The sequence below is a fragment of the Homarus americanus genome, unplaced genomic scaffold, assembly GCF_018991925.1.
Source record: "Homarus americanus isolate GMGI-L3 unplaced genomic scaffold, GMGI_Hamer_2.0 scaffold46197, whole genome shotgun sequence".
Taxonomy (NCBI): domain Eukaryota; kingdom Metazoa; phylum Arthropoda; class Malacostraca; order Decapoda; family Nephropidae; genus Homarus; species Homarus americanus.
In genome coordinates this window covers 7287042-7299521 of record NW_024723050.1, presented here as the reverse complement: position 1 = coordinate 7299521, position 12480 = coordinate 7287042, and the positions used below count along the sequence as shown (strand labels likewise).

General features: G+C 49.6%; 1 protein-coding gene across 1 annotated transcript in view; it reads right to left on the bottom strand.

Annotated features, from left to right (window-relative positions):
• Positions 1-11107, bottom strand: part of LOC121863341 (mucin-2-like) — a 59131-nt gene extending 48024 nt beyond the window's left edge. Inside the window, exons 1-4 of the mRNA XM_042361966.1 lie at positions 11062-11107; positions 9365-9510; positions 9025-9147; positions 7426-7550 (exon numbers count right to left, since the gene is read on the bottom strand). Of these exons, the coding sequence (XP_042217900.1) occupies positions 7426-7550; positions 9025-9147; positions 9365-9510; positions 11062-11107 (440 nt within the window). The remainder of the gene's footprint in view (positions 1-7425; positions 7551-9024; positions 9148-9364; positions 9511-11061) is intronic.
• Positions 11108-12480: the final 1373 nt, after the last annotated feature.

Sequence of the window (12480 nt, the reverse complement as noted above, 5' to 3'; positions counted from 1 at the left end):
CTAGTTACGCATTGCTGGTGTGGTGGGGTAGTGGTGCTGGTGATGTGGTGGTCTTGTTGGTCTTGGTGGTGTGTTGGTAGTGTTGTCCTGGTGTTGTGGTGGTCCTGGTGGTATGGTGGTCCTGGTAGTGGTGGTGTAGTGGTCCTGGTGGTGTTATGTTTCTGGTGGTGTGGTGGTTCTGGTGGTGTGGTGGTTCTGTGGTGTGGTGGTTCTGGTGGTGTGGTGGTAATGGTCCTGTGATGTGGTGGTGAAGTGGTCCTGGTGGTTTGGTGGTCCTGGTAATGTGGTGTCCTGGTGGTTTGGTGGTCTTGTTGGTCCTGGTGGTGTGGTGTCCTGGTGATGTGGTGGTCCTGGTGGTGTGGTGTGGTGGTCCAGGTGGTGTGGTGGTGTAGTGGTCCTGGTGGTGGGTGGTCCAGTTGGTCTGGTGGTGTGGTGGTCCTGGTGGTGTGGTGATGTGTGTCCTGGTGGTGTGGTGGTGTGGTGGTCCAGGTTGTCTGGTGTAGTGGTCCAGTGGTATTGTTTCTGGTGGTGTGGTGGTCCTGGAGGTATGGTGGTCCTGGTGGTGTGGTGCTGTGGTCCAGGTGGTGTGTGGTGGTGTATGTTCCTGGTGGTGTGTGGTCCTGGTGGTGTAGTGGTCCTGGTGGTGTTGTGGTCCTGGTGGTCTAGTGGTCCTGATGGTGTGGTGGTGTAGTGGTCTTGGGTGGTGTGGTGCTCTTGGTGGTGTGGTGGCTCTGGTAGTTTGGTGTTGTGGTGGTCCTGGTGGTGTGGTGGTCCGAGTGGTGTGGTGGTGGTCCTGTGTAATGGTCCTGGTAGTGGTGGGTGAGGTCTCTGGTGGTGGTGGTGAAAGTGGTTCTTGTGGTATGGTGGTGTAGCGGTCTTGTTGGTGTGATGGTCCTGGGTGATGGTCCCGGGTAGTGTGGTGGTGTAGTGGTCCTGGTGTGGTGGTGTGGTTCCTGGTGGGTGTCCTGGTGGTGTGGATGGTCCTGGTGGTATGGTGGTCCTTGTAGTGTGGTGGTTTAGTGTCCTGGTGTGATGTTCCTGGTAGTGTAGTGGTCCTGGTTGTGTGTGATGGTCCTGGTGGTATGGTGGTCCTGATAGTGTGGTGGTGTAGTGGTCCTGGTGGTGGATGTCTGTGGTGTGGTGGTTCTGGTGGTGTGGTGGCGTAGGTGTTTTGGTGGTGTGGTGGTCCTGGGATGTGGTGGTCCTGGTAGTGTGGTGTGTGGTGGTCCTGGTGGTGTGGTGGTCCTGGTGGTGTGGTGGTCCTGGTGGTGTGGTGGTCCTAGTGGTCCGGTGGTGTAGTACTGGTGGCGTGGTGGTCCTGGTGGTGTGGTGGTCCTGGTGGTGTGGTGGTTCCTGGTTGTGTGGTGATGGTGGTTCTGGTGGTGTGGTGGTGTAGTGGTCCGAGTGGCGTGGTGGTCCTGGTTGTGTGGTGGTCCTGGTGGTGTGGTGGTCCTGGTGGTGTGGTGGTGTAGTAGTCTGGGGTGTGGTGGTCCTGGTTGTGGTGGTCCTGGTGGTGTGTGGTGGTCCTGGTGGTGTGGTGGTCCTGGTGGTGTGGTGGTCCTGGTGGTGGTGGTCCTGGTGGTTTGGTGGTGTAGGTGGTACTGGTGGTATGGTGGTTTTGTTGGTCTTGGTGGTGTGGTGGTGTGTGTTGGTCCTGGTGGTGTGGTGGTCCTGGTGATGTGGTGGTCTTGGTGGGTGGTGGGAGGTGGTCCAGGTGGTGTGGTGGTACTGGATGTGTGGGATGGTCCTGATGTGGTGTGGTGGTCCTGGTAGTGTGGTGTTGTGATGGTCTTTGTTGTGTGGTGGTCCTGGTGGTGGGTGGTCCTGGTGGTGTGCTGTCCCTGGTGGTGGTCCTGTGTAGTGGTCCGGGTGGTGGGTGGTCCCAGTGTGGTGGTGTAGTGGTCCTGGTGGTGGTGTGGTGGTCCTGGTGGTGTGGTGGTCTCTGGTGGTGTGGTGGTCCTGGTAGTGGTCCGGGTGGTGTGGTGTTGTGATGGTCTTTGTTGTGTGGTGGTCCTGGTGGTGTGGTGGTCCTGGTAGTGTGCTGTCTGGTGGTGTGGTGGTCCTGGTGTAGTGGTCTGGGTGGTGTAGTGGTCCTTGGTGTGGTGGTCCCAGGTATGGTGGTCCAGTGTGGTGGTGGTAGTGGTCCTGGTGGTGGTGGTCCTGGTGGTGTGGTGGTCCTGGTGGTGTGGTGGTCCTGGTGTAGTGGTCCGGGTGTAGTAGTCCGGTGGCGTGGTGGTCCTGGTGGTGTGGTGGTCCTGGTGGTGTGGTGGTTCCTGGTTGTGTGGGTGATGTGGTGTTCTGGTGGTGTGGTGGTGTAGTGGTCCGGGTGGCGGTGGTCCTGGTTGTGTGGTGGTCCTGGTAGGTCTGGTGGTGTGGTGGTGGTGTAGCAGTCCGGGTGGCGTGGTGGTCCTGGTTGTGGTGGTCCTGGTGGTGGTGGTCCTGGTGGTGTGGTGGTCCTGGTGGTGTGCTGGTCCTGGTGGTGTGGGTGGTCCTGTGGGTGGTCCGGGTGGTGTAGTACCTGGTGGTGGTGGTCCTGGTGGTGTGGTGGTCCTGGTGGTGTGGTGGTTCTGGTGGTGGTGGTCCTGGTGGTGTGGTGGTCCGGTGTGTGGTGGTCCTGGTGTGTGGTGGTCCGTGGTGTGATGGTCCTGGTGGTGTGGTGGTCCTGGTAGTGTGGTGGTGTAGTGTCCTGTGGTGTGTGGTCTTGGTGGTGTGGTGGTCCTGGTGGTGTGGTGGTCCTGGTGTGTGGTCTGGTGGTGTAGTAGTCCGGTGGTGTGGTGGTTCTGGTGTGGTGGTCCTGGTGGTGTGGTGGTTCCTGGTAGGTGTGGTGATGTGTTCTGTGGTGTGGTGGTGTAGTGGTCCTGGTGGATGGTGGTTCAGCAGTCCTGGTGGTCGGTGGTGGGTGTCCTGGTGATGTTCGGTGGTGTGGTGGTGAAAGGGTTCTCGTGGTATGGTGGTGTGCGGTCCTGTTGGTGTGATGGTCCTGGTGGTGTGATGGTCCTGGTAGTGTGGTGGTATTTTTCCCGGTGTTGTGTGGTAGTTTAGTGTCCTGGTGGTGATGGTCCTGGTGGTGTGATGGTCCTTGTAGTGTGGTGGTGGTGTATTTTTCCTGGTGTTGTGGTAGTTTAGTGGTCCCTGGTGATGGTCCTGGTGGTGTGGTGGTGTGATGGTCCTGGTGGTGTGGTGGTGTAGTGGTCCTGGTGGTGTGGTGGTGTAGTGGTCCTGGTGGTATGCTGGTGTAGTGGTCCTGGTGGTATGGTGGTCCTGGTAGTGGTGGTGTAGTGGTCCTGGTGGTGTGATGTTTCTGGTATGGTGGTTCTGGTGGTGTGGTGGTTCTGGTGGTGTGGTGGTGTAGTGGTCTTGGTGATGTGGTGGTAGTGCCCTGGTGGTGGTGGTCCTGGTGATGTGGTGGTCCTGGGTTTGGTGGTGAAGTGGTACTGGTGGTGTGGTGGTCTTGTTGGTCTTGGTGGTGTTGATATGTTGGTCCTGGTGTTGTGGTGGTCCTGGTGGTGTGGTGGTCCTGGTGGTGTGGTGGTCCTGGTAGTTTGGTGTTGTGTGGTCCTGGTGGTGTGGTGGTCCTGGTGGTGTGGTGGTTCGAGTGGTGTGGTGGTCCTGGTGGTGTTGTGGTGTAGTGGTCCGGTGGTGGTGGTGGTCCTGGTGTAGTGGTCCGGAGTGCTGTAGTGGTCCTGGTTGTGTGATGGTCCTGGTGGTGTGGTGGTCCTGGTAGTTTGGTGTTGTGATGGTCCTGGTTGGTGGTGGTCCTGGCGGTGTGGTGGTCCTGGTGGTGTGGTGGTCCTGGTGGTGTGGTCCGGTTGGTGTAGTAGTCCCGGTGGTGTGGTGGTCTTGGTCATGGTGGTCTGGTAGTGTGGTGTGTAGTGGTCTTGGTGGTGTCGTGGTCCTGGTGTGGTGGTCTTGGTGGTGTCGTGGTCCTGGTGGTGTCGTGGTCCTGGTGGTGGTGGTCCTGCTGGTGTGGTGGTCCTGTGGTGTGGTGGTCTTGGTGGTGTGGTGGTCCTGGTGTAGTGGTCCGTGTGGTATGGTAGTCCCGGTGGTGTGGTGGTCCTGGTGGTGTGGTGGTGTATGGGTCCTGGTGGTGGTAGTCCTGTTGGTCCTGTAGTCCGTTGGGTCCTGGTGGTGTGGTGGTCCTGTAGTGTGGTGGTCCTGGTAGTGTGGTGGTGGTCCTGATGTGAAGTGGTGTAGTGGTCCTGGTGGTATGGTAGTCCTGTTGGTGTGGTGGTCCTGGTGGTGTGGTGGTCCTGGTGGTGTGGTGGTCCTGGGTGTGGTGGTCCTGGTGGTGTGGTGATCCTGGTGGTGTGGTGGATGTGTCCTGGTATTCTGGTGATCCTGGTGATGTGGTGATTCCTGGTGATTGGTGGTGAGGTGGTGTGGTGGTTCCTGGTAGTGTGGTGATGTGGTGGTCCTGGTGGTGTGGTGGTGTTAGTGGTCCTGGTGGTATGTTGGTGTAGTGGTCCTGGTGGTCCTGGTGGTGTGCTGGGTGTGGTTGTCCTGGTGGTGTGGTGGTCCTGTGGTGTGGTGGTGTAGTTGTCCTGGTGGTGTGGTGGTTCTGGTGGTGTGGTGGTGTATTGTTCCTGGTGTTGTGGGTGTAGTGGTCCGGTGGTGTGATGGTCCTAGTGGGTGGTGGTTCTGATGGTGTGTGGTGTGTATTGTTCCTGGTGTTATGGTGGTGTAGGTCCTCGTGGTGTGATGGTCCTGGTGGTGTGATGGTCCTGGTAGTGGGTGGTGTATTGTTCCTGGTGTTGTGGTAGTGTAGTGGTCCTGGTGGTGGATGGTGTGGTGGTCCTGGTGGTGTGGTGGTTCTGTTGGTGTGGTTGTTCAAAAGCACCGCAGCAGTTGGTGTGGTGCTTTTTGAAGATTAGTAGGGTCACTACCTAATAACCTGACTATTGTGGACTTGGTCTCACCTTCCTCTACTGTATATATATTTGCCTTGTTATGTATTTCTCCTTAGTCTGTACTCACCCCTGAAGATGTGAATTACACGAAAGCGCTTGGGAACTTTGTGTTTTCTTTTTCCTTGTGGTTATCAGCATATACCTGGATCACGCGCACCTACAGTGATTTACTTGCACATATATATATATATATATATATGTATATATATATATATATATATATATATATATATATATATATATATATATATATATATATATATATATATATATATATATATATATATATATATATATAAGTAGAGTATCATACGAAAAACTTCAAGTTATGAATACATTGAAGGCTCCTGATATATGAGCTCTGTTCACCTACTTGTTATGGTGTTCATTCGAACCAATTTCCCTATTGTATTTTGATATACGAATGGATACTCCTATCACTACAGTTTTCTTCTCTCGTCAGGAGCATATTCATATCAATATCCTTCCCATCTTCTTTTGATTGTTCGAATCAAAGTGCTCCGTTGCCAGTTCCACTGTGTGTGTTGGTAGGAGGTTGGGCGCAGTGACCGTTCGTCCAGGGAGGGTATAACAGGCTACGCACCATTCACCGCCAGTGTACCACGAACTTCTGAACGAAACTGTACACTCCCCTTTACTAGTGCGTTTACAGGGGCTCGTCAGGTTTTGCGCAGTGTGGCAGCCCTGTGTTTGGCTTCATTCGACAGAAGGAAATTCGCATTAGTAAATATACTATGGAATCAAAGTAAAACATTATTAAATCAAATATCTCAATGTAATGATTTGTTGATTGTTTATATGACGAGCCCCTGTAAACGCGCTCGTGAAGGGGACTGTACATACAAAAATATCGAAATTAATCCTGATATGTCAAAATCAACTTAAGCAAAGAGTGGATTTACCTCCTTTCCCCTCTTAATGATAGTATATAAGGATCGTTGATAAGCTCCTTACATCCACTTATCTTATCTAGGTGTGAAGTAATCCATCTTATCTTCCTAATGACCACATTCTCAAAGTTCCATAGGTTAGGTTTCTCTATAGATACACGGGTGATCGAACTCCTCTGTATAACATTACATACATACAGAAATAATATCCGATGCAATTATGAGCTGTAGTATATATTTGTTTAGTCCTGTAATGTTAGAGGGAACATGTAATATAATACTAATGTCTGTTGACAGTTTATTGTGACAGTTTATATCAAGGTTTATCATTCAGTTATGGCTCATGTGAGTAATAAAATTAGTGTTTATAAGAAAAATATAGTAAGCTTGTCTAGGATTGTAGATCAAGTTTGTCCTTTAATGGTTTATACTCAAAATCTAAAAGTCACTAAGGTTTAATATTAAAAAAAATGGACTCTAGTGTCTGATGATAAGTTAGAATCTATGGAATACTTAGTTGACACATGACGTATTGTTTTCATTATATTTTAGTGAAACATAAACTTGTTTTAAGATTTTTGTTGTTGTTGTTTATTTTTTTCTTATTTATGGCAATTGTATCATCCTCGTAGGTTCCTAGGCTTGAATACTATTGTTGACTTGACTTTTTATCCATTCTAGTGATTCCCTGCAGCTCAGGGTGTTGTGAATCAACTCGAGACCCGAAATAATGTTTACCTGGGTCTTACCCGTGATAGTCTGGCTCAAGCTTCAAAGAGCCATAAACTTTAGCCACAATTACTCAACTACGTGCTCCCGGGAGCCTCCAAGCCTAGACACGATAGTCTCCGGGAGTCTCCTTGCCTAGACACGATAGCTCCCTGGAGCCTCTAAGCCAAGACACGACAGCCCCCGGGAGCCTTCAAGCCTATACACGATAGCTCCCCGGAGCTCTTGGCCAAGATATGATATTCTCCGGGACCCTCCAAGCCTAGACACGATAGCCTCCGGGAGCCTCCAAGCCTAGACACGATAGCCTCCGGGAGCCTCCAAGCCTAGACACGATAGCCTCCGGGAGCCTCCAAGCCTAGACACAATAGCCTCCGAGATCGTGCCCTCACTCTCCGCCGCCGCCAGATTACGATATCCGGGGAGTTTTGGCGGCCATAATAGCGTACTCAGTCAGCGGTGATGGGGGGCGGGACTTTAATGTGAATATATCGCCGCCAGCCCGAGTGATGGTGTCGGTAAAACACGCCTACCGGAACCTGAATATATATATGCTTGTCTCATGCTGAATGCCTGTATCTATTTTTTTTATTAATGCCCATATCTTCTCAAATACCCGCTTCTTATATGCCCATTTCTTCTTGAATACCAGCCTCTTGTATGCCCATCTCTTCTGAAATACCTGCCTTGTATGCCCATCTCTTTCTGAAATAGCTGCCTCTTGTTGCATGCCCTTCTCTTCTTTAACATCTGCTCCTTATTGTATGGTCATATCTTCTCAAATACCTGCCCCTTGTATGCCTATCTCTTTTCTAACACCTACTTCTTGTATGCCCATCTCTTCGTCAATGCCTATTTCATCCCATTTCTATGCATACCTTCCTTCTGCAATCTTCTCACAAGCCTGTCTTTTCATCCCCTCGTTCTGCGTATTAAAGAGAGCCAAACCTTTACCCTTGTTGCTACTAGTACACAGCTCCCGAGAGGCTGCTTCGGTGAGGCTCTAAAATATTCACAGAACCTAGAGTACAGAATCCTTTACTGTATCAAGGCACCTGTGAGGCGAGGAACATTACAGTATATACGCGGGCAACTGTACTATTTATACCTGCACTCTGCATACAGTATAAATATTCGATTCAGTGTTACGTTATATGAAGATAATTTGAATACATATCTATGTATCTATCTAATATCGATCTCTCTACGAGACCTCTTTTGTGCCATTTAAAGGGAATTTATTGTAGACTGTAAATATGTGAGAATCAATAAAGGAGATAGGCATTAAATATAAGATGACCTACAGTATTATCTCCCTTAGTGAGTCAAGCCAGGAAATATTTATACGACTGTTGCTCATAAATCAGAATGACGTACTGTATTTATATTTCTGTAATATAATGATCACAGAGTCGAATTAAAATGGCATCTCCTCTTTATAAACGTTTAGGAGATATGCCATTATTGCCTAGCGTAAGGATAGTTAAAGTAAAATGGTCTTGCTACACCTCTCCTAGCGTTATGTTCCGAAATCCATGACGAATAATTGGGTAAAGAGACAGAGAATCTTCGAGGTTCGAGTCTGAACGGGGAAATTTGCCCAAATTCTTCGTCATGGGTTTCAGAACATAAGGCACGGTAAGTGTAATGCGGTGATTCTTTTCTTTGACTGTACTACAGTCACATCAAGAAGTCCGCGTCTCCTTCCGAACGAGTCAGTATATGGGAACTAAAAGAAGTATTGCAGCACCGGCAATGTTGGAATCTTGAACTACACACACCTGTGAGTATTCTTGGTTATATTGTCCCTTACCTGAGGATGTTTTACACATTTCCTCGAACATTCCGTTCTGAATGTAATAATAAAAATATATACAAACAGATGATTCTCTCTCTCTCTCTCTTTCCGGGTGAAGTTGTCATGTTGTTGAAGTTCTCAGGGAAGAGTGCCATTAATAATACATATGAGAATTATGGCCTTGATCATTTTAACAATACAAATTTCAATATACTTTACATGCATATCAATAACATGTTTTACGTGACTCTGTATAACATAAAAAGTAATTATGATGTAATAAATACAAAGGCGCTTATTTTTCAATTGAAATGCGCAATAAGAGCTCCCTATGCACGAGGTACAACAAACAATATTGTAATAAATAGTCAAAGCAGATGCGACCCAAGTGACATCTTATCGTCCACCACCAGCTAAATCTCTCCCGGCGGCGGGAATGTAAAGAACTGTTTCACGCCCTATGATTACTAAAAGATTGGATCACTTGTTTTAATATGAATTAACACATTTTAGTGTGGTGGTCTGACTCCCACCCACGAGTCGCGGACGCATGAGCTACCTGGTAATGCCATCAGCCTTAGGTGTAGTGAGAGGTGCACCGGGCGGCCAAAACTGACTGGATGATGGTGCAATAATAAATGCGCCTAGTGGAGTTATGGTCTTCGGTTTGTGCAGTTACCAGAGAAAATATTCGTTCAACAATAGCATTGCTTGCTGGTGTGACTAGGCAATTAAGTGCATAAGCTGCCAATTCCTTGAAGTTTTCATGATGATAGACACCAAGCCAAAATTTGGTTGTCATCTGGAATTTCATTGTTTTCAAACACTTTTTCTAGTCTCCAATCTGTTACAGTAATTTCCCGATATTGTTGTTCTATTTCATCTGAATTATTTTTAGCTAAATGCAACATAGGTAAATCTGAAAAATCACCTTTAGCTGTTTGGTTTAATACCTTCGAAGGATTAAGTAATGAAAGATTTTTTAATGCTTCAGCTGCATTGCACAATCTGGAACGCACTTGATCGATGGCCTCAACAATAAATATACGGCATCTTCTTTTAACATCAAGGACTTTGCTTTCTTCTTCTTTAACTTGTTGTCTCTCCTTGAACTCCTTTACATGACTAGTAACTTCTTGCTGAAATTTGGCTCCAAAATCAATGCCTTAAAAAAAATGGCCAAATTTTGGCCAAATTTTGAATATGGCTAAATCGATATTTTGGTAGCCAAATACCTTCTAAAAAGACCAATCTGGCAACCCTGGCATATGAGTGAGGAGCGTCTTAGATCACGTGACCCAGGACAGTTGCCAAATAGTCTTATAACTAATTAATACTACTCTTGGTTTGACTTAACAGAGTAACACAAATGATGCATATTAATGACATACATAGATAAACAATTAACCTAAGTAACTAAGAACAACAATAAGATAATAGTAAAATTAACAAGTTATTAATAGCTTGTGTGGAGTGGAGGCGTAAACAGACACCACACGACATGCTTGTTGCTATGGGGTTATGGGCACATGACACTAGTGAAGTATTATTTGTATATTGAGGTCCGCGTGCATTTGGATTTATTAGATACTGTGTATATTGTTTTCTACTGTATTAGTCTCAGCAATGTTTCTTTTTTAATAAATTAAGCTTTATCTCACATTAGTGATTTGTTTATAAAATCGCCAGGCGTGAATAGCTCCATCTGTTGGGATACTCCCGGCAACTATACTAGGCGCCGTGTTGTATAACTCGTGCTGTAAGAAGCTCCATCTATGGGTTGGAAATCAAAACTGAATCAGAGGAATCACAGGGTTCAGCAATTCATTCTGATTGCCGAGGTCACAGACTTTTTGAGGTGATCATACATGTAAAATGTTCGTCCCAAAGGTGTTCTTATTACAAAAGATACCGGCCTTCAAACACATATAGTCAACCAGTATTCCTGGTGAGCGCTTGAGACTACAAACTCTTAACGAACACTTGCTTTTAGCGACTGAATGCTCCCGCTGAGTGAACGCAGTGTTCGGCTAATTTATGACCTTGGCATACGAACGGGACCTTTGAGAGAAGACTTGACAAACGAATGTGTCTTGGGAACATGACTCCAGATGACCTCTCACTAACTATGACTGACACCTACCACGCTCCTCTATCCGGCTGAAGTAACCACCACCACTACCAGCCCACCATCACCAGGCCAACCAGCCCGCAACCACTAGGCCAACCAGCCCATCACCACCAGGCCAACCAGCCCACCACTACCAGGCCAACAAACTAGGCCAAACAGCCCACCACTACCAGGCCAACCAACCAATCACCACCAGGCCAACCAGCCCACCGCCACCAGGCCAATCACCACCAGGCTAACCAGTCCACCCCTGAGTAGCAATGGTGGTCATAATCTAACTGGTGAACTCAACTGTAGTGTTAAAATACACACCGAGGAAAACAGGGTTAGGCAGGGTGGTGGTGTGGAGGGCCAGAGTGAGCCTCGACGCACATTGAGGCTCAGACGACACAGGAGACACAGTGCAGGGCAGCGCTAGTTATTTCTAGCCAGAGACCACACATTAGAAAGCAGGGCAGCAGAGCAGGAGTAGGCCTGTGTCGAGTTGCGCGGCGGAGTGGTTGAAACACAGTTTTTGCCCGACACGTGGACGTGTCAGGTGTCTCAAGGGATAAAATTCATCGATTCTTGATATGGCAGAGGTACTTGTAGACGCTGTTTGACGTCTAGGGTACTCTATGACACCAGCCATCCTGACTACATGAATACCAAGCTGAAAATGACATAATGGATCGTGTAGCTGAAACTCCTAAGTTAGAAGATGGTGAGTGTACAATATTGCTAACTGAAGCAACATTTCAAATCAGTATTAAAAGTAATTTCAACATGAAAGTAATTTACTTCATTATTCCGTACATGACTCCCACGCAGCGAGACAGACTGCTGGACAATGTTCGCACCACACCTGTGCTGTGCTGCCCCGCTCTGTGTCTATCCCACTGCACTCTCCTACATCTCAATGTGCCCCCAGCCTTAGGTGGGGAGGGAGGCCGGGGGAGGCAAGAAGGTGGTAGGCCTACGTTGGGTGATGGTGGGCCAGGGCAGAGAAAGGTAGTGTGATGGTGGGTCTGGGTAGGGGTAGGGAGGGTGATGGTGGGTCGGGGCAGGGTGGTGGTGGGCCTAGGTAGGGTGATGGTGGGTCGGGACAGAGAGAGAGATAGGGTGATGATGGGTTAGGGCAGGTAGAGATAAGGCAGTGGTGAGCTGGGGTAGGTGATGGTGGGGCGGGACAGGGTGAGGCAAAGGTGTGGTGGGTAGGACAGGGGTGAGGCAGGAGGCAAGGTGGTGGTGGGCCGGGACAGGGTGGTGGTGGTGGGGGCAGGACAGGTAGAAACCTGCAAAGGTGGTGGTGGGCCAGGACAGGGAGAGAGCAAGGTGGTGAGACCCAGGACAGGTGAAGGCAAGGTGGTGGTGGGCCGGGACAGGTAGAGCAAGGTGGTGGTGGGCGGGACAAGGTGGTGGTGGGCCGGGTAGAACAAGGTGGTGGTGGGCCAGGACAGGAGAGAGGCAAGGTGGTGGTGGGCGGGCAGGAGAGGCAGGTGGTGGGGGCCAGGACAGGTGAAACAAGGTGGTGGTGGGCCGGGACAGGTGAGAGACCAAGGTGGTGGTGAGGCCGGGACAGGAGGCAGGTGGTGGTGGGCAGGACAGGTAGAACAAGGTGGTGGTGGAGCCAGGACAGGGAGAGCAAAGGTGGTGGTGGGCCAGAACAGGAGGCAAGGTTGGTTGGGGCCAGGACAGATAGAGGCAGGTGGTGGTGGGCCGGGACAGGTAGAGGCAAGGTGGTGGTGGGCAGGACAAAGGAGGGCAAGGTGTGTGGTGGGCCAGGACAGGTGAGCAAGGTGGTGGTGGTGGGGTTGGTGGTGTGGTGGGGGGGGGGTGGGGCAGGGTGGTGGTGGGCCAGGACTGGGTGGGGAACCCAAGGTGGTTGTTGGGCCAGGGACAAGGAGACAGGTGAGTGGTGGGACAGGTAGAGACTTGGGTGGTGGTGTTTGGGCCAGGAGCAGGAGGCAGGTGGCGAGACCAGGACAGGTGAGGCAAGTGGTGGTGGTGATTGGTTCTTGAAAC